General features: G+C 37.2%; 1 protein-coding gene across 5 annotated transcripts in view; it reads left to right on the top strand.

The window, feature by feature from the left end:
• Window positions 1–24,109, top strand: part of NBEA (neurobeachin) — a 462,643-nt gene that overhangs the window by 144,438 nt on the left and 294,096 nt on the right. For 4 of the 5 annotated variants that reach the window (XM_026033944.1, XM_026033943.1, XM_026033942.1 and 1 more), the window contains exons 17-27: window positions 298–390; window positions 3,782–3,890; window positions 7,343–7,424; window positions 7,604–7,727; window positions 8,096–8,288; window positions 8,566–9,585; window positions 13,615–13,832; window positions 15,426–15,579; window positions 19,615–19,623; window positions 22,178–22,358; window positions 23,706–23,836. In XM_026033944.1, the coding sequence (XP_025889729.1) occupies window positions 298–390; window positions 3,782–3,890; window positions 7,343–7,424; window positions 7,604–7,727; window positions 8,096–8,288; window positions 8,566–9,585; window positions 13,615–13,832; window positions 15,426–15,579; window positions 19,615–19,623; window positions 22,178–22,358; window positions 23,706–23,836 (2,314 nt within the window). Of the gene's footprint in view, window positions 1–297; window positions 391–3,781; window positions 3,891–7,342; window positions 7,425–7,603; window positions 7,728–8,095; window positions 8,289–8,565; window positions 9,586–13,614; window positions 13,833–15,425; window positions 15,580–19,614; window positions 19,639–22,177; window positions 22,359–23,705; window positions 23,837–24,109 lie in introns of all 5 variants that reach the window. The other variant, XM_026033941.1, reaches the window with a different exon arrangement.

Here is a 24,109-nt window from a genome sequence, read left to right as displayed (position 1 = left end):
CCATGACTCTGACCTGTATTTGGACTCATAGCCAAATCTGTACAGAAGTTTTGGCTCTCATATGTATCCTTTGGTGACCGTCTGAATTCTGCTATTTTTAAAATATTCATTATCAAACTCTTAAGGTGTATTTAGTGTTTTCAGTGTATCCTTTCATTTTCTGTAAAGTTTTTTTTTTTTTTTTTTTTCATTTCCTGACTTTATTATGAAGTATCCCTGTTCAGTGAAATAAAATGTAAATGTGAGATAGGTAGTAATAAACGGAAAGAAAAATGCTGAATTTGTTTCTCCTTTTAGAGTGATTTATAAACTGTTGGCTTCCAAAAGTGAGAGTATATGGGTACAAGCCTTGAAGGTCCTTGGATATTTTCTTAAACATTTGGGCCATAAGTAAGTAAAGTTTTAAAATTATTACATTGATATGTTAAAGTTAGTAATTCTTGTCCTTTTGTGCATATCGATATACGTTGTGTGATAGTCTTTAGGAGCTCCATAGAATATCATTGTTTTATTTTCTAATGGCTAGTTTGGAGAATCTGTTACAGTAATTACATTGGGATAAAATGATTAGTTTGCTAATTAACTTGTGACAACTGTGATATTTGAAAGTAATGACTGTGTGTCAAATGCATAATACCCTCAAATTTAAGTCTTAAAAGGACCTAAAACATTTTCTCAAAATGTGTTTTTAAAGCTGTGTTGAATATTCTGCTATACATACTGTGCATGGTGGGACACATGATTGTCGAAAATTTGTTGCTCAGTTGCTGACATTTTCAGTGTCATTACAATAAAGTAGAGTCATTTTAAAAAATAGCTTTTAAAATGTGAAAGAGAAATGAAACAGAGGGGATCGAAAAAGAAAGGAAAAGCAAACATCAATTAAATGATTGTAAACAAGAAGTTAAGAATATAGTGATGTACAGAAGGTGGCAGGAAACAGTCACATTTCAAATGAACCAATGTAACAAAATGCAGGGATTTAGTCTCATCTTCCATTTTTTGGTGCTGAGGAAGGGTTGAGACCCATGCAGTCTATGGAACGTGCTCTTCCCTGGGGTTCCTCTCCTGTGTGGATTTTCCAGATGGAGACTCTGCAGGGTGAAAGTAGCAGGGCACTTACAGCAGAGAGACTTCATCATGAGAACCTCATTAAAAGAGGAAGGCACTAGGAGTCCGGCCAGCATAGTGCTGTTAAGTGTAGTGCACTTTTATTTTTTTCAGTGAGATCAATAAAGTATGGCTGCATAATTGAGAAATAGTTAGCTTAAAACATACTCCCAAATGGGTTTTTGCTTTGGGGATGTGGCAAGCCAAATAGTGGTCTGGGAAAGAATAGAGCAAATTTACCAGGCACTCAAGAATCTCAAAGGGCTTTTCAAATATAATGTGCGAAAATCCATTGGATTCATTGGAGTTGCATTAAGGATTATTCCCAATGCAATAAAAGGTATCTTGCTTAGAAGCCTGTTGTTTGTCCAGTTAAATACATTTGTTAAAAACATTCATCATTTATACAGTAGTCCAAGTAGCAAATCATTTTTTAGTTAAGAAACAGAAGCATAAAAATGAGATTTTCAGAAGTTGAGATCTCATTTTCAAATCTTTAGGATATATTAGTGAAATTAGAGATGTATCAGTAGAGGTTCCATTGTTGAGTGAATATATTTTTCATGTAATTGAAGCACTTGAAATGCACTTGAATGTTCCTTGTAACTTTCAGTGATTTTTTTTTAAATTCAAATTTTCATATTTTAATTCTCATATTTTATGTAGATTACAGCAACTGGAAGTGCCCCTAATTTTCATATTTTACAGATAATACTTGTGAAATATGTATTTCTGCACATATATACGTATATGTAAATAAAATATAGTTGCACTCAATTACAGGAAATTGAAAGTGATGAGAAAATAGCAAATTACGTAAAATTGTAAAGCAGTTACACACATAGATTTGTATTTGACACTAAAGAAACAGACATGCCACTGCCATTCTGATTCAGTGCGCTAAAGCAAAATTGCATAAAAAGATGCTCTACAAGTTTAAAAAACCTGCACCAATGCAGTGTGAATGAGCAAACACAGAGCTACAGAGCCAGGTACCACTGCTGTAGCTCACAGGCATTCTTTGCAGGTGAGGCTGTAGGTGAAGGTGACTGATTTATAGACCAAGGGATAAGTAATGTGTTGGATGAGAGGTTGAATATCTTAATTGTTTTTTCCTTGTAATGATAGGCTAACTTGTTGAACCTTAAACGATTGGCAAAATCCTCTTCTTTCCCTTCTCTGGCATCCCTTATTCTTTTTACACTGCCACCAAAAGGAATTCTACTCAGAGTTATTTAATTTCGTTTGTTTTAATATGCATGTTTAAACCTTCCTAAAACAGGAAAGAAGGATTATGTATTTATGCAGGTTTAATAATTTCCTTCATGACAATGTACAATATCTCAAATACAGTAACATATAGCTACATTGACCTCTAATTTTTAAGATGTTTATTAATATATTGTTTGTAATAATTAGCTATACTTGCATACAAGTATCTTGAAAACTAAGATTTCTTCCTTTCTTTAGAAGAATTCTTACATTATACATTTTCTTAGGAATAGTGCAAGTTCAGTGTTAGCTACAAAGTTAAGTTTGTTTTAAGCAAAATTGGCATACATATTCCACAAAATTTGCCACTTCAGTTGCTCTCTCATGACTCACAAGTTTTAGTTCTCTTAGTTTTTCTCACAGGTAACTCATCGACACTCCCTTCTACCCCTCACTTTTATAGATACCTGAAAATCATAATGTGTTCATTGCTAAAATTCTAGATGAAATCTGTGCAATTTAAACCTCTGCTATTCATTAATTCATTATTCATTTAAAATTTTGTTAATCATTAATCACAAGAAAGGCGAGCTTTTTGCTTTTTTTTTTAAAGCATGAGACTTTTTAAAATTCATGTTATTTTGGTTCTTTCATGTAAATTATTAATTATTTTGACTGTTCTTTCTGATTTTTTACAGGAGTTGATACATTTAATGATGCAATATACAATAAGCACTGTTAATTTACACTGTTAGAAGCAGTTAAAAGAGAATACTCTTACAGGATAGATAAAATTCACTGATGTTATGTTTGCTATTTGCAGAGGCATTTTCTTCTCTTTTTTACGAATCTAGTATGTTTTGATGCTAACAGTACAATGCTAAGTTAGGTACCTTGCTCTCTTGGAGTTTCCTAACTCTTCACTATTTTTAAAATTCATTTGTTTTATAAAATATAATATGCCAGGATTTAAATACTTTGGCTGGATGAGGGAATGATGTATGAAGAGTTTGACAACTTCAGTAAATTCTGTAAATGTTACTATAGATGTTGGGAGATCTAAGGATGAGTAGACTTGAGCCCTTGAAAGGGTGACAAACCCTATGTTCTCTATTGGTCACATTTTAACCACCCATCAACATTTGGAGCTTTCTCAGACTGAGAAGGATAGAAAGGAATTACTTTATTGTTTTCTGCCATGAGAATCATGCAGGATGAGAATAGCGTATCATTTATTTTATACAAAAGCCCATGCTAAATATAAAACAGCATTCTAACAACCTCTGTGTGTACTACAATAATATTCATTCTGAGTAGTATGTTAAATAATTATTACTTCATTGTGGTTAAGGAATAACAGTCCTTAAAACATTTTAGTACAACATCAAAATAATGGCTTTTGTATTTTTTGCATCTGCTTAAAATCTTCAATCCGTTTTGCTGTGTTTTCCTTGTCTAGACGGAAGGTCGAAATCATGCATACGCACAGCCTCTTCACGCTTCTGGGAGAAAGATTGATGCTACACACAAATACAGTGACCGTTACAACGTACAACACGCTTTATGAGGTACACCTAAATTATACCTACAGGTTATGACGTCTGTTGTAAGAATTATGACTTAATTATATTTTATGATCCTATTTTTAAAATATCTACGTTCTCCAGACCATGAGAAAATTTTAATGAGTGATTCTAAGATATGATTGCTCGGTTCCGAATTTTTTTTTTGCTGTATTTTGTGTAGTTTTATAAACAAAAGTATACTTTACGCATGTTTGCTGTAAAAGTTTCCATCTGTTATAAAAGGGGATAGAAAACACTGCTATGTGAGATTTCTTCACTTTCCAAAAAATAAGTTACCTCAGTCAGGCATTTGCTTGCTCTTCCATTACTTGTAAAGGAGAATGATGGAGCTATGTTTGTACGTGTGTCCCTATATCAACATTTATGTAGATATTTTAAGGGATTTGTGTCTCTGGACAAACAGAGAGTAGTAGCTATTAAATATTGTATTTTTGAAAGCACTGCTGCTCTCCCTTCAACCTGTGGTGTAGACATTCCTGTGTTAGGTCCCATGCCATAGAGTCCCCTCACAGTCAGATATTCCTTAAGCCCCTGTCTGTCTGACAGATGTTAAACCTTCTCCTGACTCTATTTTTCCAAGCTATGTCTAGGATGAGAGTCTGTGACCTTCCTTGATCCTTTCCTTAAAGGCAGTCATAGTCCTTTCTCCTACCATGTTTACCATCTACCTTTTTTTGAGAAGGAATATAGTTGCTTTCTTTGTGGTTCGAACAGACTAAATAAGCCTTTTTGAAAGACCTAGCCAAGTAATCATGTAAAACATGAGTTTACGAGAGACAGTTATGAACTGCATAGGGAGACAGCTAAACATCTCATGAGTCTCACTGAAGCTGTGTGAACCACAGATGAGGGAAGGTCTAAATGCAGCCATCCAGGCTCAGGTCACATATCCTCATTATTTTATACAGAGTTGAACCACTAGTGACTGAGTCATAGATGAGCATAAGACAGCACATAGTGTGAGCTTGAAGGCCTGTTGGGGTCTCCAGTTGTGGTTAAAAACCACAAAGTCATCCATTTAATGCTTGGAATTTCTTCACAAATGAGTTTGCCAAGTTGAGGCAACTGAGTCAGGATAATTGAACTCCTGGACATCAGGGCCCAGTAGACCCTGGGACAAAAGGCTTGCCACTTCCTGCCAAGAGTTTAAAGTGTTAAGGAGACAAAGCAGCTTTCTGGAAGGAGTACCCAAATGCCTTCAGTTCATGAGAAATCAATAGATTTCATGAATCTTCTTAGGATATGTAAGCATAATATTTAACCTTACTGACCCTTAATGTTAACAATTCCTAATATACTTATTAAAAAAAATGTCAAATGATACTGCAAAACCCCGTTTTCCATATAGAATGGATTAAAATTATTTGAAAAGATGTAGGAATGAATTGAAACTAAAAACTACTAAAAGTTACATTAAGTTATTTTCAAATGCCATAGCTTCTTGTTGTCAGAACAGAGCTAGAGGGCTGCAGAAGTGCAAAATATTTGCTCTCTGACTGATACAGGTATTTTCCATGTTCCCTTATAAACAGCAAATGCATATAGTTATTCTCTTTTCAATGACAAATTGGAAACACACATTCATAGGTACTGCATTTGCCAATGAAGTTAGTTTGACTGTTGATTAAAGAATGAGCTAGAGTTGTAGTTAGCAATAAATATGAATTACTAAGGATATGATTCTGCCATGAAATAAACTTGCTTAAATATATTTACTGTGAATCTAGCATTAAAAACCATGTAGTTTTTCTTAGAAAGAGAATAGCATATATAGAAACACTGATATCTGTCCCAGTGTGTTGCAGTCATCCATGTGGTCCACTACTGGACTGTGTCCAGTTCTTCAAATTTGGTGGCCCCAAACTGGACACAGTCTTTCGAATGGGGTCTCAGCAATGCTTAGTGGATCATGCAGCAGCATACAGATGACTTTGATTTTAATGTGTCTTTTAGCTCTATGATTGGTCATTTATCCTTCAACGATTTCTATTAGTGACATGTTTCTTAATGCATCATCCAAGTCTTCTGAGGAGTGATGAGTATTTTCAAATTCTTTAAGAATCTTACCACATATTTAGAAATTTCTACAGCATTTTCATGTCAAAAACTCTATCTACTGTAATCTACTTGCTGAGAGAAATACATGTTAGTTGATTGATACCAAGTGTTGGTATAGCAGAGACAACTATTCTGCTTTTATTCCACTTTTTGAAAATCCTTTTTAACATCTAGACATCTTATGTAACAGAAACCAGGCTTTTTGATAAAGTATGCCTGTATTTTACTTACATGTGCCACTGTTACTCCTTAATGGATCTTAAACTTGAATAATTTATTGATTTCACCAGCTTTGTGGTTAAGTAGCCTTAGATCACTTTCTGCAGATGAAATTTATAAGGAAGCTCTTTGCGGTTCACAGCAAAATTTAATCAATTGACTTCACTTCTAATGCTCTTTCAAAAAGCATCCCAAATCTTTGATTAGTTGTCAGTATATTTAGCCAGAATTGAGTTTAAGGTATAAAATGTGACATTTTACTTGTGGATCTCTTAAATATAGCTGATGTCTTTATTTAACATCTGTGTTATTGTACATGTACTTGGAGGTGGAGTAACCATTTGGCATACCTTTCGGCTGCTTAAAGCAATTACGATGGCTTCACTTACTGTAGCCTCCAAATACTGGTGGTACAAACAACAGTAAATTATATTTGGCAGTAGGTATTCTGGTGACACACATTATTTCATAAGGAAAATGAAATACTGGAACAGGCTGCCCAGGGAGGCTGTGGAGTCTCCTTCTCTGGAGATCTTCCAAACCCGCCTGGCTGCCGCCCTGTGCCCCGTGCTCTGGGTGTCCCTGCTGGAGCAGGGGGGTTGGACTGGATGATCCGTAGGGTCCTTTCCAACCTCAGCAGTTCTGTGATTCTGTTAAAATGATAGGTATTTCAAATAAAATTCCTTCCTTTTGTTTGTTCTTCTGTGGAAGAATTTTTAAAAGATCAAAAAGAGCATGTTAAGATCAACATGAGAATCAAATAGGATCTTAGACAGTTCTCTGCTTATTGTTAACCATTTGTCCCCAAGAAATACCATTTTGAGCCATACATCAACTGTCACACATAAGGTTTTGCCTTTTGTAATGTATGACTTAAACAAACCCATATATTTGAAACACTATTATCATACAACTAGCCAGCTAAATAAAAACTAGTTAGCCAACCATATTACATCTGTAAGTATCTTGCTTCTTGCATAGATAAATTTTCTTGTTTCTATTCTTGGAGAAATAGAAATATTTTACTGAAATTTATTTTATGAAGTTATACGTAGCCATGGTAAATGTTCTTCTTAACAAAATAAACAGAAGCAAATATGTGTGATGTAAAGGATAAGTAAAAAATGGTAAAAGAAACTTAATGTTCTGTCTTTTAGATTTTGACAGAACAAGTATGTACTCAAGTTGTTCATAAGCCACATCCAGAGCCAGATTCTACAGTGAAAATTCAGAATCCAAGTAAGGACCATATGTTCTGTTTATATGGCAAAAGTATTGACTGTATTGTTTTTAAAATGATATTTCAGAAAGGCACTTGTGTTTCGCTTCTTGTATACATTAGTGACTTAGCAACTTTTTTTTATTATTATTACAAATAGTTTTACAGTCTGTTATGTAACTGATCTGTTTTTTCAAAGTGATTCTTAAGGTGGTGGCTACGCTGTTAAAAAACTCCACGCCAAGTGCAGAACTGATGGAAGTTCGAAGGTTGTTCTTATCTGATATGATAAAACTTTTCAGTAATAGCCGTGAAAACAGAAGGTATGTTACTCTAAAGAATATTTTCTCGCTAGTATAAACTTAATTTGAATGTAACAGCAATTTGTTTTACTGTGCACAGTGTTCTATATATATGTTAAATGTTATTTAACAACATTTAAATGTTTGTTTTAATAACCAGAATATTGTTTCATTAGCTCTTCTTAAGTTAGCAACTAATATTTGCTTCTTCTGCTTAGAATATACTTTAACTTATTTTACTGAACCTAAAGTACTTAAAGTCTGTTATTAACACTAGATTCATGTTCAGAGGAATCATGCCATGTTATTTTCCTTGTATTTTAACCATCTGAATGTATGAATAATGAAGCTTCATTTGAATATATTTTAACCTAATTGTTTCACTTTAGATGTTTACTTCAGTGTTCAGTGTGGCAGGACTGGATGTTTTCTCTGGGATACATTAACCCTAAGAACTCTGAAGAACAGAAGATTACAGAGATGGTTTACAACATTTTCCGTATCCTCTTGTATCATGCAATAAAATATGAATGGGGAGGATGGAGAGTGTGGGTGGATACTCTTTCTATAGCTCATTCCAAGGTAAGAAATGCTTCACAGATTTTATTTTATATTTTATCTTAAAAATTACCCCAAAGTAGCTAGAAATAAAGCAGGCAAGATTAAAAGTGACTTAGTGCCATCTGGTGGCTATCAGAGTATATGTCAAGGTGGCATTTTTCATCCCCAGTGTAGGTCATTTGCTGTGAAACATTCTCTTGGACATATATATTAAGTATTACATAGTTAAGAATCTAACCTTTTTTTCTCAGACTTAATTAAGATAGTTCTCCATATAATCTGTTCGTTTCTTTTTAAGGTAACATATGAGGCTCACAAGGAGTACCTAGCAAAAATGTATGAAGAGTATCAAAGACAAGAGGAAGAAAATATAAAAAAAGGAAAAAAGGGGAATGTTAGCACTATCTCAGGTCTTTCATCTCAGACAACAGGAGCAAAAGGTGGAATGGAAATTCGAGAGATAGAAGACCTTTCACAAAGCCAAAGTCCTGAAAGTGAAACAGATTACCCTGTCAGTACGGATACCAGGGACTTGCTCATGGCTACAAAGGTGTCAGATGATGTTCTTGGAAGTGCTGAGAGACCAGGAGGAGGAGTACATGTGGAAGTTCATGACCTTTTAGTTGATATAAAAGCTGAAAAGGTAGAAGCTACTGAAGTAAAACTTGATGATATGGATTTATCACCAGAGACACTGGTAACTGGAGAAAACGGTGCCCTTGTGGAAGTTGAATCTCTTTTAGATAATGTATATAGTGCTGCTGTTGAGAAACTCCAAAATAATGTTCATGGAAGTGTTGGTATTATTAAGAAGAATGAGGAAAAAGATAATGGCCCGTTAATAACTCTAGCTGATGAGAAAGATGAACCTTCTACTAACAGTACCTCATTTCTCTTTGATAAAATACCCAGTCAAGAGGAGAAGCTTTTACCTGAACTTTCAAGTAATCACATTTCTATTCCAAATGTGCAAGAGACACAAATACACCTTGGTGTAAATGATGATTTGGAATTGCTTGCACACATGACAGGTAGCGTAGATAGAACATGTCCTTCAAGTATAATAGAGGAAAAGGAGTTCAAGATTCATACGACTTCAGATGGAATGAACAGCATTTCTGAGAGGGAACTGGCTTCCTCGTCTAAAGGATTGGAATATGCTGAAATGACGACCACAACTCTTGAGACAGAGTCTTCTGGTAGCAAAACTGTACCTAATGTTGATGCTGGAAGCATAGTATCAGACACGGAAAGATCTGATGATGGTAAGGAAGCAGGAAAGGAGATAAGAAAGATCCAGACAACTACCACAACGCAAGTAAGTTTCAAGTGCTGTAGCCTTGTATGTGTCTGATATAATGAGTGTTCCTTTGCTGCTGGGTAGGTCTGGCAGCTGCTTAAATATTCTCATTATTTGAGAGGAGTCCCTCTTGCAAGTCTATTTGCTTTCAAAAGGATGATGACATTACATGAGTAAAACGTGGTGGAGTCTTCTGTAGCTGTATAGAAAATATGTGTTGCAATTGTGTATGTTTTAATTTCCCAAAGTCACATAAACACAGAATGATTGGTGTTGGAAGGAACCTCTAGAGATCATCCAGTCCAACCTCCTGCTCCAGCAGGGACACCCAGAGCACGGGGCACAGGGTGGCAGCCAGGCGGGTTTGGAAGATCTCCAGAGAAGGAGACTCCACAGCCTCCCTGAGCAACCTGTTCCACTGCTCTGTCACCCTCATAGGAAAGAAGTAGTTCCTCATGTGGAGATGGAATTTCCTGTGTTTCAACTTACACCCATTATCCCTTGTCCTATCACTGGCCACCACTGGGAAGATTTTATCCCCTTCCTACCTACATTCCCCCTTCATGCGCTTATACATATTAATCAGATCCCCTCTCAGCCTTCTCTAGAGAGAACAGGCCCAACTCACTCAGTCTCTCCTTATACAAGAGATGTTCCATTCCCTTAATCATCTTTGTCACTCTCCGCTGGACCCTCTCTAGAAGCTCCACGTCCCTCTTGTCCTGGGGAGCCCAGAACTGCCCCCGATACTCCAGGTGCAGCCTCACCAGAGCTGAGCAGAGGGGCAGGATCCCCTCCCTTGACCTGCTGGCAACACTCCTTCTGATGCAGCCAGGATCCCATTGGCCTTCTTGGCCACGAGGGCACCGCTGCCTCATGGTTAACTTGGTGTCAACCAGGACTCCCAGGTCCCTCTCCGTGGAACTGCTTTCCAGCAGGTCGACCCGTAATCTGTCCTGGTGCCTGGGATTATTCCTGCCCAGGTGCAGGACCCTGCACTTAACCTTACTGAACCTCATAAAGTTCCTCTCTGCCTGACTCACCAGCCTATTCAGGTCCCTCTGGATGGCAGCACAGCCCTCCGGGGTGTCGGCCACTCCACCCAGCTTGGTGTCATCTGCAGACTTGCTCAGGGTGCCCTCTGTGCCCTCGTCCAAGTCATTGATGAACAAATTGAAGAGCACTGGGCCCAGTACTGACCCCTGGGGGACACCCCTGGCCACAGGCCTCCCCTTGGTGAATCCGTGCTGACTAGTCCTGATCACCTCCTTCTCCTTCTTATGCCTAGAGATGCTCTCTAGGATGAGCTGCTCCATCACCTTACCAGGGACAGAGATGAGGCTGACCAGCTCGTAGTTTCCTGACTCCTCCCTTTTGCCCTTTCTGAAGACTGCAGTGATGTTGGCTCCAGTTCTCTGGCACCTCCTCTGCTCTCCATGACTTTAAAAACATTTTAAAGTTTAAAATTTAAATTAAATTAATAAAATTTAAATTTAAAAACTTAACTAAGGGAACCTGTCATCCTTTTCCCTTATTTCTTGTAGACAGATTAACAAAAGGTGTTCTAAGGTGTTATAGCACATGAAGATGTTATTTTCATGCTTTTTAAGATTAATGATATCAATATTTTATTATTTATCAAGTATTTCTTTACTTTTACATTACCCTCAGCAGAATGTAATTTGACTTGCAGCACTTCAGTGCATCGATGCATCTTCCACTAAAGGAATGTGAGCATAAATGATCCCTATATTACTTGCTGTAGGCACAAGGAAGGAAATGGCTTACGAATAATTGAAGAAAAACTGTGATTTACTTTCCAGACTGGAGATCTTAAGTAAAAGAAGAGATATCTACCTCCTCTTCAGAGATCCTTTTCTGTCAAGGGCTGTCTCTGAAAATCCTACTACTTAAATGTTTTTGTGAAAGACGCAGCATTCTCAAAATGGAAAGGCCTAGGATAGAAGCTCGTTTTTTCAAAGAGTCTGAGCTCTGTTTAAGCAATAACAAAAAGGTTATTTTTGTATTTTTGGAGCACAGAATTAATTTTGCCGCTGTTGTTACTCACAATCTATAGCACTTAGTAAAAAATTGCTTGTAAAGATGTTGTTAGCTGAAAAGAAAAGGCCTACCGTAAGATTTGACTTCCTTGCTACTCTCCGATGATCCAATATTGATCTGCAGGTCTGAAGTCAAGCAGATTTTCTGAATCTGTGATGGAAGAGCCAGTGCTACAAACGTTGCCCTGTAAAACTGCCATTGCAAAATTGCATTGCCATGCAAAATTGCCAAAAATTGCTGCTACTAATACAATGCAGTGCATACTTTGTGATCAGAAAGTTTCTCAGATACACTGACAGGCAAAAGTGATGTCTGATAGAAGAACCTGGATCAGTTTGTTCGCCTTGCTCTTTCAGGAAGAGCTTTCAGAATGGTCTAGTAAATGTAATTTCATATATCTAAGGAATTCCTGAATAGTGCCTGAAACTTTACACTACCTCCCTAGATAGGATGAAATCTTTGATTCTTTTGTATGTCTGCTTTCAAACTTGAGATGATCCTCATAAGACAAAATATCAAGCATTGTGTGGGGATTCTTGAATTTAGAAGCATTCTGTGTAATAAAGAATGAACACCTAAAACTACTGAGAGGGAGACTCTTATTCTCAGTTCCCAAACACTTCTCAGGCATAAAATTAGGCCTGTTCATACCATGGAAACTGATAAATGAGTATGAAAAGAAAATAGTAAGAAAAAAAGAGCAAATAAATAGTTTTTGTTTTGAAATACACAGCAAAAAGCAAGTGAAATGCCTGTATTCACTTGCTGTGTGCACCTGTGCACACATAAATACAGTGAATTCGTAAGGTGAGACTTACAATGAAAAAGTGATCCCACTAGGTACTGCGACCATATAACATCCTGCTGCTGTAATGTGGAACCTGCCTGTCCCTTGACCTCTTTCCTTTATGAATTTCACCATTAATTATTGACTTATAAGAATATAAGCTTGTGAAGCATATCTGTTAGGATTAAAATCCTGGCCATATATAAGCCATAAGAAACTTTTATCAGATCAATGTAAGATAAATCAGTTTAAGACAGGAAAACATCTTGTTGCTGTTGCCCTTCTATAGGCAGCCTATGGTCTCCCCTGTAATATTTCAAGTGGGGAATCTAAATATAAAACATTAGGGAATACCTGAAAGAAGGGCAAGCCATAGGCACCAAATGCTGATTGATTTGGAGTATCTCCTATACTGAATGATTTGGAGTATCTCCTGTACTGAATGGGATCCTGGCCTGCATCAGGAGGAGCGTTGCCAGTAGGTCAAGGGAGGTGATTCTGCCCCTCTACTCAGCTCTGGTGAGGCCGCACCTGGAGTACTGTGTTCAGTTCTGGGCACCCCAGTATAGGAGAGACGTGGAGCTTCTGGAGAGGGTCCAGAGAAGGGCAACCAGGATGATTAAGGGAATGGAACATCTCTCGTATGAAGAGAGGCTGAGCGAGCTGGGCCTGTTTTCTCTGGAGAAGAGACGGCTCAGAGGGGATATGATTAATATGTATAAGTTCAGGAAGGGAGAATGCAGGGAGGAAGGGGACAGGCTGTTCTCACTGGTGGCCAGCGATAGGACGAGGGGTAATGGCCACAAGCTGAAACACAAGAAGTTCCGTCTCCAGGTGAGGAGCAACTTCTTTACTGTTAGGGTGACAGAGCAGTGGAACAGGCTGCCCAGGGAGGTTGTGGAGTCTCCTTCTCTGGAGGTCTTCAAAACCTGCCTGGATGCCACCCTGTGCCACATGCTGTAGGTGTGCCTGCTTGAGCAGGAAGGTTGGACTAGATGATCTGTAGAGGTCCCTTCCAACCTTAAATATTCTGAAATATTCTGAAAATATTCTGAATGATATTGCCCACACTGGGATAGCAAAATCTCTGTCATTTGTGCTTGAGATGGGTTTTAGCCAATCCTGTCTGAAATTCTGTTATCCATTCCTAAATATTTCACACAATATTCACATGATCTGTGAACTTCTTCTTCACACAGGCGGTGCAGGGTCGGTCTGTGAGCCAGCAGGACCGAGATCTGCGCGTTGACCTGGGCTTTCGAGGAATGCCCATGACCGAGGAGCAGCGGCGGCAGTTTAGTCCAGGTCCGCGCACGACTATGTTCCGTATTCCAGAGTTCAAGTGGTCTCCAATGCACCAGAGGCTCCTCACGGATTTACTGTTTGCACTAGAAACAGATGTACATGTTTGGAGAAGGTAGGTGATTGCTTTCTGTTTAACTCCTATTGTGTATTTCCCTTAGCAGCAAAAAAATACATGGCCCCTGTGCTGTACAGGGGAGATACCGAGATCACAGGGAAGGGGAGAGCGTTTCTGTAGGGTGAAGTGCCCTTCTGTATCTTCTGTCTTCTCTTTTAGCCCTTTCCAACCAGCAGCACCTCTGTTTTACTGGCAATAATTTCTGCTTTCCTTGGAGACTGGGTAGCTCATGCCTAACTGGACTGAGCTGCTGACCCAGCTTATATTTAGCATAAGAAGCTGCTGCTTCTGTGTGAGACCTGAGGAAGTCCTTGCCTCTCTTTTAGTTAAATTAGTTAAGAAAGGCATTCTATGCAGTCCTATAAATAAAAACTATTTCCTAGAATATAATAATTTTGAAGGCCAACTCCTGACTGTAGGTGGCCTTGGCAGTTACGTTGCTGCTTGTGATATCCTATTTATTTGCACCCTTTAAAAGAGATATAGAAAAACTTCTTGTTATCAGAGCCCTTAGGTATAATAGATATTATTTACTCTAATTTCCAAAATGGACTAAGTCATTTTCAGAAAACTTCAGCTTAATTATATCAAAGAACCAATTTATATTACATTTAATTTCCAGTTTCATACGCTGTTCTGTGATAGACACTAGGAGATAAGCAGTTTTATTTTTGTTTTGTCAGAGATCTTTTACGTGAATTCTGTTTTCATGATGCTTGGGGAGTAGAAGTTTAGTTTGCTTGTTTTAGGTTAAGCCTTCAATTTTTCCTTACTCGCTGGTAACAGTGTTGTTTCGGGGGGAAAAAAAAAGACAAAACAAAAAAAAAAAACCATATTTTTTGTAGGCCAAGTAGTCCACATTATTCTCACATTGAGATTTATGTTTTTAGGGAGTTTCATGGCACAATTTCTCACCAGTACTGAGTAACGTGGATTTCCTTTATATCAGCAACTGTGTAAAGATGTTGCTAATGCTTGGAAGTTAATATTCGGAAAGTATCTTAGCAGTAGAAAATATTAGGAAATATTTTAGCTCATATAAGCTCATATATCTTCTCATATAAGAACTTACTGGATGTAAATATGGTAACAGTATGACTAGATCATCACGTTGCTGTTTTAAGATGCTAGCATAAGGTTTCCTTGATCAGTAGCAGTCTGCAAGTTCAGCCTGTAGGAATGACAGAACAAGAATACCAAATCCAAGAGCACCTGCAGACTTTCATTACATGTCACCAGGGCAGCTTTAAGTGACACTGTGATATGATGAACTCTGTTGATGCTGAGTATGAGTTGTCCCTCCAAAGAAACAGCCTTATTGTTTTGAGGAGAATTGTCTGCAAAGTGAAGTGCTGACTGAGGGAGTAAAAGGTTCTGGGCCGAGTAGCTGAAGCTAATCCTGGTCTGAAACTGCATAGCTGTAAATTCATACATTCGACTAGTTCTGTTTATATTTTTACACATACAGAGTTTTATATCAAAGATTTTTGCTTTGTTTCTGAAAAATATTCATGTTCTGGCTGCAAAAAATAATTTAAACTTTCATCTTATATGTTTGTTTTTAATTCATCCATTTTTCTGTTCTTGCAGTCACTCCACGAAGTCTGTGATGGACTTTGTCAATAGTAATGAAAATATTATTTTTGTACACAACACAATACACCTCATTTCCCAGATGGTAGACAATATTATTATTGCTTGTGGAGGAATATTACCATTGCTGTCAGCAGCCACATCCCCAACTGTAAGTACAATATTTCCACCTAGTGGTCATATTAGAAGTTGTATAAAAATAATGTGCACCACTGCTTGCAACTGACTTTTTTTTTTTTTTTTAATGACTCCCCTCCCTTGTCTGCTAATTCCCGAAGAAAAATAATATTAATTTGATCAAAAGCTTTAAGGTTCAGTATACAGAGTGTTTATAGTAATTTGCAATATTTGAAAGACAAGACTGGTAGAAAAATTTTGCTACAGGAAGTAGCAAAATTACATGCTTTATCCTGCCTGGTCATTGATGTTCATAACTCAGGTCTGCATGGCCACCATTTGCATGCCAGATGCTGATAGAAGTCATCCTTTCATGAGTCCTTCCTTGAGTAGGTCTTGACTTTTCCTTTTCTCTGATGGAAACTGATAGTTTTATCCTCTACCATGTGGTCCCTTCTTAGGTGACTGCAGTTCAGACAGATAAATTAATCTAGTGGAATGTTCATGAAGGAAGAGAGAGAGATTTGGGAGAGAGATCTAAGACAGAGAGTATTTATTGCATTATTGTCAATAAGCAATTGGGGTACTTTGTGTGTGATACCTTATCTGGGCGACTAAAATAGACAGTCACCTCTTGTGTACTAAACATCCCATAACGTTTTGCAGTTGATATTTGTCTTTGCAAGGAGAAAAATGAGGCACAGAAGGGGTGAAAAGACTCCCCTAAAATAGTAAAGCCAGTAAGCACTGGAGACTAGAAATACTATTAGCAGTATAAGCTCGTTTTCTTATTGTCGCTATTTCCTGACTGATACAGAGATGAAGAGAAAAAATGACTATCCTTTCTTCTCATAACATAAATAGTAAGGCATGTAATGACTCTATACTTGCAGCAGGTTTAGAAACAAGAGCAAATAGCCCTTTGAAGGAGCACAATTACTTCGTGAGGATCCCTGCCATAGGATATGATGGAAGCTAAAAGACTAAGTAGGTTCAAAAAATAGATCACCTCTAGAAGGCTGAGCCTTTAAGTAGCTACTAAATATGATAGTCTGCATCCCCTCTCTAGCTCTTAAAACACTAATTGCTCTAGAAGAGCATTAGCAGAGCTTGCTCCTTCCGATTTCTGTATTTTTCCATCAACTGCAGTCCATCAGCTCAGGGGAGCCGTGGGGCCCCAGTCTGGCAGTTCATGTGTGCTGGGAGCAGCTCTCTCACACCAGCAGTAGCGCAGCGCCGTCTGGCTGCGCTCTTGAACAGTGGCCGAGTACAGTTATCTTAAGGAATTGTTCTTTCCCACAAGACATACAGTCAAAATTTCGTGTCGTAGCTCAGGATTCAAGTGTTCCTGTCAGCAGCCTAAGATAAATTTTCTACAAACCATTCTTGGTAATCATTTTCAAATATATAAACATGCCATAAATCATTGAGAAACTGCAATGAATTACCCAGATAAAGAAGACTTTTTCCTTTGCATAGTTAGGATTTGTTTGTGTCAAGATGACGATTTTTCTGTCTGGGTAGAGGATTACTTTGTGTACCCCTTGTTTGCTGTGCAGTAGATTCCCTTAATTCTGGAATTTCTTGAATGTATTCAGTAGAACTCTGTCATATGCCTTTTAACTAGCTTCTTTTCCCCTCTTTTAAGGAATATTCCTTATATTAGCAGCTACATGTGTGGCCACCTGACTATTTCTCTCCATTAAAGAAAGTAGTTGAAATTTGCTTTAGATTTCAGAATATAATATAATTTATATAACTTACAAAATATTTATAAGAATGAAGGGAAATTGTTATATTTTATCAGACTAGTTAGGATTGAATTTCTTAAGAGCAAATTTGGAATGTATTACAAATACTATTTTTTCATGCATGTAGCCTGAGACAGTATCTGTGAAAACAAACCAAATTTATGATTGAGTAGAGTGAAGATTATAAATTTTTATGGAATGCTGGGGAAAGCTTACTGTAATTCTCTGAAATCTATTCTCAAAGTTTCAGTATTCCCCTTGGTTTCAATTATATACCACCTCAGTCTCAGTCTGTGCAAGGACTTGCTGCAAATTCTGGTATTTTTTAAGAGATGTAAATTATACATGTGAAAAGAAATGAAAAATAAGCAAATGATAACAAAACATATGGGCAGATCCATTGCTTTACGGTAAGCTGCAGGATGTTCTGCTGCTGATTCTGCTGTTGTGACTGTTAAATTGAAGGTATTACATGACTGTCAAATTAGGGGGGCAGTAATTTTATAAAGCACGGAGTACAGATTCACTTTGTTCCAGTGGGGGAGAGCCTTGCGTTTTCTAAACTACAAGTATAAGAAAGACTTATCTTGAGATAGGGTAGAGGTGTTAAATAAGTTTATCTGGGAAACTGGAAGGATTAAGGTTTGCAGAGATGCCTTCTGTCAATAGCAGCAGCTGGTTGCAGATTGTGCACAAACCAGGAATCCCAAATAATATTTGGTTACTACGAGGACAGCCTCTGTGACGAGGACTTGAGGAGGTGGAGTGTGGCAAAGGAAGCATATTTCAGGAGCTGAAATACCTCTGAACATTGAGGGTAGATTTCTGGGCTCCCTGGGATTAATTTCTTTGTTCTGTTGATTCTATGAAGTCTAGAATTTTAGTCCAGGTGGTTAATACTGGCCTGCAGCCTTTAAAACAGCAGCTCCTAAACTATGGTCTGAATGCTGCTGGTGTTACATGAGCATCTGTATATGAAAAATCATTAAAAAGGTTTTTAAAACAGTTTTATTAGTTCTGTGGGTTAAAAGTGAGGACAGACTGTTTTTCTGTGCACTCACTGCACAGGGCCAGCCTCACTGTGTGCAGAAAGGCCTCACGTGGTAGCAGAGGTTCTGTGGGATCGAGGGCAGGTCTGAGCGTCCGTGGCAGTGGGTGATCAGCTGCCATCCAGTAAGCTTGAGAAAGCAGCAGTAGCTTGATCCTCAAGCAACGTGCAGCTATAGAGGAGGCAGACCTACTAAAAATGGCTGAACATGATCTTTCCAAAAGGAAATTATTTTGTCTCAGATTTCTCTTCTTTCCGCCACATGAGATTTTTCCATTATTAAAATAACAAAAGTACTGAAATATTCCTGAAAAAAATCATTTCTATCCTGTTTAAAATTCTTTTTTAAATTCTTTTTCTGTGATTTTGTCATCAAACATACTGAAGATATTTGGTGGTTTTGAACGGTGAAATATTACAAGTGCTAGTGATAATGGTAGATATCATGTTCTTCTATCTTTCTTCTTTCCAAGGTGGTAGACACAAAACATTTATTTATTTTACTAACTTAGATTTTACTTAAAAATTAACTGTGAAAACTTAAGGATTAGTTTCAAGCGTGTTGTAGCCAAAAATAAGGTCATCCTACTCAAAATGAAAATGTGACATTTAATGCAGTTTAACTGTGAACATAGGAATTTGAGGACTGGCCCATCCAAGACCTGATAATTCTGTGGCCCCGAAGCATTCCAGTTTCTATCAAGTGTTGACGTAGGCTGAAGAAATCGTGCCCAAATGTGACCTCTGGAACGAGCTACCTCGTATTCCCTCAGATGAAGGGGCACTTTGCAGGAAGAACCAGTTTGCTTTTTGTGATTTTTATTTGTTTGTCAAAGCACTTGAAACACATTTGCTTCTTCAAACAAAGATGAACAACTTGATTACATTTCAGTTGAATGGTTTGTTGTAAAATGCTCATTTCATCTCTATGGCTTACACAGAAATGTGAAAACGCTACTTTGGTCTACCGAATTGCCTCCCAGAATTGCTCTATAAACTATATAAAATAAGTCCTTTGGTTTGGAGGGATTGGTGTTGACATGAACTCCATGGCAGTTCAAGATTTATGGCTTTTCCTTTCTTGTGCATAGCATTCCTTTCCAATGCTCATGCTAAGCTGAAATGTTATGTTGTTCTAATTATAAACTAATATATAATTCCAAGATACTGATTTGTTTCAATTTTACATTGTATTTTTAGTTAACTTTAATAATTTTCTTTTTCTTTTATTGTTGTGATCTGTTGTCTGTTTTGTCTGTTGCATGTCCAGGGTTCTAAGGTTAGTATTGCTGCTGTAAGTTTCAGTTTTTGCATTTTCAAAAATTTCTTATTTTTCATAATTTAATACTTTGGCTTTTTAAATTTATTTTCTATATCATAGAATAGGTTGTGAGTAGGAATATATCGGGCATATTTGTTAACTTTTCCTAAAATGTTCCCCTTCAGTGACTTAACACATTATTGCATGTAATGTTTGCTGTTAACTACAAAAGTGTAGTCAGGTTGAAGAGCTAATTTCAGTTACAGATGCAGTTGTCAGTAGAAGATGTTAGACTCCGAACATGTTATTTTGGAGGAGACTTCTTACTGTTCTTAAAAATGTTTAGAGTAGAACTGGGATGTTGATCAGTGGATTTTATTTAAGCATTTTTAGATCACATCAGTGTAAAATATTGTAAATATCTCAAGGAATCTTGATCAACAAGGGAACTTACTTTAAATTCTGGTAGAATATCAGTGTCCTGTATTTATCTGGTAGAACTGATGGTAAGTTTTGTTATAAAATGACTGTCTTCATTTTTTTGTCTCTCAGCAGAATTTTAGATGATTTAAAAAGAGATGCTGATTTTTTTGTTGTATTCAAAGTTTGAATTCAAAATATACAGTAATGTGTGATGATAAAAAAAGATAAAAATGATAAAATACACTAAAACGTGATACAAAATAAATTCATTATTTAAATAAATGTATAACTTGGGAGAAACAAAATAATAAATACACAGAGAAGGTTGCAGGAGTCATGCCCCAAGAGAAGGCCAGTGAATGCTTGGGAAGAAGGCCCGGTGGGCAGCCTGGAGCTGCCCGAGCTGCCCGCCAGCATCTCTGCTCCTGCTTCAAGTATGAGCTCAAAGGACAAGTTTCTGGAACTGCCTTGTCCTGAGCTTTTCGAGCACACCATTAGCCCTAGACACTTGCACTTTTATTGGCTTTGGAAAAATGCTTTTAGGAGTTACATCACAATCTGTTACAGAAAAAAAGCAACTTTTTCCAAAAAGTAGGAAAACAGCACATGCAAAACGGAGAAGATCTGTCTAAAGAGAGGCTAGGAGTAGTTCTTCTGGGGTTTAATTGTCCTTTTACAGTTTGTCTGGCCTTGCTGGCAGATCCGACAGGCAACAGCCCTTGCCACGTCACCCGTGCAGCTGACACGTGCTGTCCCCGTGAGAAGTTAACTGAGCTGCTGCCTGTCCTCGGGGTGACACAGGCCGCGTTGTCTTGCGCATTTCAGAACAAGTGTTTTCCTAACGCTCTTTGGCACTCCTTGCACTGATGACATGTTATGATTAAACTGTTCTAAACAGTAACTCCTGGGCGAGAACACTTGTTTTGTAGTAAGAGGGACACCAAGGAGATTTAATTTTTCCCTATTTTTAAAAAAAGAAATTTCCTTTGCAGCACAAAATGTATTTTAAACTTTTTTTCACAAAACAAATGAAGGGAAATTAAGGAAAATGAAAGTAATATATTTAAGTAATATATACAGGTAATATATACCCTGTTCAAAAGAGGGTTAGATCTGAAATCTTGCTGATAATCCATAAGAATCAGCCATGTACAAATTTTTTGAAGTAGTATTTAGGCATACAAATATTATATCAGATACTAATCACAGGTGTTATCACATACAAGTAATAAATGCAGTTTATAATTGTGCATAGCTCCACAGGTGAAAATAAGGGTTAGGTACTTATATCGATTTTTTAATTTAAATTAAACATACTGTTAACTCATAGGCACTGTTAGACACCTTAGTGCTTTTGGAATTGTGTCTCTCCACATTCAAGTATCTTTCTGGAGAGCGTGACCCCTTTTTAGATTTCTGAAATAATGAGCTCATTCACTTTTTTTTTTTTTTTTTTTTTTTTTTTTTTTTTTTTGTGGATTCCTGGTGAGAGTTACAACCCAGCAGTAAAAAGAAAAACTTGATTTTGTGGGAAATGTAAGCTGCGTGCCATATAACTTTGTCGCATTTTTACTTCCTCCTTGTCACTCAAATGAGTAAACACATGGACCTCTGATTCCCACAAGAACTGAACTCGGTCAGGTGCCCATAGGGCATTCCCAGGGGAGAAACAAATAGTGGAAGCAGAGCCAAACTGCTTAAGTGCAGCCTGGTCTCCATTTTATCTATAATTTGTGTAAGGGACAGTAGGACAAAGTGTAGCTACCTTAATGTGCTGCCAATGTGCCATCAGTTTGCTTAGTCTGTGGGAGAACTTAAGACGACCTAGTTCCCAGTGGTACCTTGCTCAGTTTTAGTAGCTGGCCACACTTCTTGTTATGTAATTGCTAGTAATTTTCTCATGTATATTAAATTATTTTATTCTCTAATAAAGCATGTGAATGCCAATATTTTTTCTCATTTTTCATGCTGTCTTATTTTGAATTTCATTCATAATGTATGTTAATGGAAATAATAGGAGATTTTTAGTAACTTTTTCATGTATTTAATCTACCATTAAATGTGACAATTTTGATTTTAATGTGTATGTGATGCCCTTGTATTTAATTAATTTTCAAACCATGTTTACTTGAACTATCTCCTTTTAAAGACGGAATTGGAAAACATTGAAGTGACACAAGGAATGTCAGCAGAGACAGCGGTGACTTTTCTCAGCCGTCTGATGGCAATGGTTGATGTACTGGTATTTGCCAGTTCTCTAAATTTCAGTGAGATTGAAGCCGAAAAAAACATGTCTTCTGGAGGTTTAATGCGACAGTGCCTAAGGCTTGGTAAGTCTGTAGACAGGGTGCTTCAATAAGCGCGTACAGATCAGTGAACTAAAGCTAGACTAAGTAATGACACGTGGGAGAAATGACCTTGTGCTGAGTACGTTGTGATAGAACAACCTCCTCGCTTGCCCCCAAGTTATTACTGACCTGATACTTTCTTAAGGTTGGTTCTGTTCTGACATAAAAATGGATTAAAATGGCATATCCAAAATTGTTCTTACTTCTGTTCTTCAAGTTGTACATCCTTTTTAGGGAGTAAAAATATGAAAGAAACATAAAAGATAAAAAATGGTTCTTTTCTAGGCATTGTTCTGCTACTCACCTTTTGCACAATTCCATATCCAGTCTCCATCAATTCAGTGGGTTTGTTCAAGGCTACATGAGATTCAAAGCTTGCAATGTTTATGCAGACTTATGCATGTTATGCAGCCCCCAGTGTATGTTGTAATAGATCTAGCACCCAACTTCACTATAGACTTTATTGTATGTTATGTACTATATATGCTATGCCTGTTCCAGTTGTGCAGTTGTACAGCAGATTGTTTGAGACAGGAACATTTTGAATTGACTTAGGTAGGTGTATTATTCTTCACTGCTTTTCCCCTGCCAGTTGAACTGAATGGAAATTCTCTGAATTTGTATGAAGCTCAGGACAAGATCTTTGATGTTTGTACAGCTGCAGTTAAGTTTAAAGGTTCTAGAATAATTTAGGATATTCTGCTCAACCTACATGGCTTTAATACTTGTGAACATTTAGTTTGATCTGTCATTATGAAGAACTTTTTCAACTGCTGCCTTCCACATGTTCTTTACCTTTCAAGTGCTGAGTAATTTTATATTTCAATTTTGCCCTACTATTACTCATGCCACCTATTGGATTATTAATAATTGTTATTATTAATATAAAACTAATTAGTGTAAAACCTGTGTTTTATCCTCAGTGATCTTTTTTTTGTCATAAATCATTCCTGCTATTTTTCCTTTTCTAACCATAGACCTCTGAATGGAATTCTACCTGTACAAAAGAGTTTTCATGATGCTAAGGGTTGGTAACTGGAGGACAAGAGAAAAACTCTGTTTCAGAGACCAGTGCTCCATTTCCAATTTTTATCTGTCAATGTTGCAGTTATAGAAAACATAAATTTGCTCAACTAAATGAATGAAATAAGAAAGTCACTGTAAGGGGCTCCTAGTGCTTAACAGAGAGTCTAATGGGAGATCTGTATTACAGTTACTGTTTAGGCATGATGATGGATATATCAGAATAGACTTGAATGGATAGTTGATATTCTGAACATAAACATGAGAAAATACCCTATTTTGCATCATTTTCTGTCTCCTTTGCAGTGTGCTGTGTGGCTGTGAGGAACTGCTTAGAGTGTCGGCAAAGGCAGAGAGAGAGAGTGAACAAGACTTCGCTCATCAGCAGCAAAACTCAAGAGACTCTTCAGAGTGGAACTGCATCAGCAACTACCAAGGTAATCCCGTTTCTTTACTGTTAACTGGCATAAAATGAAAGGGTTTTTTTTTTTTTTTTTGCCTTTTTTTTTTTAAACTTGCTTATTTTTTGTTTCGAAATAAGAAAATGTTAGTACAATACTAGGACTGGAGTTTTTTTCCAAAATTACTGCTGCTGCCTGGTGTACTTCAAATGGTCAGGTCCTTCACTTACATCTGGCCCATTATTTCCTCTCCCAGGACACCTGCAATTCTAATAAAATACCACCATATGTTTTTCTAAGTGGAACATC

Source organism: Nothoprocta perdicaria, unplaced genomic scaffold (assembly GCF_003342845.1).
Source record: "Nothoprocta perdicaria isolate Ctin4 unplaced genomic scaffold, notPer1 scaffold_137, whole genome shotgun sequence".
NCBI classification, from domain to species: Eukaryota; Metazoa; Chordata; class Aves; order Tinamiformes; family Tinamidae; genus Nothoprocta; species Nothoprocta perdicaria.
The sequence above is the reverse complement of the archived record's forward strand: the minus strand, read 5'-3'. Positions and strand labels throughout refer to the sequence as shown.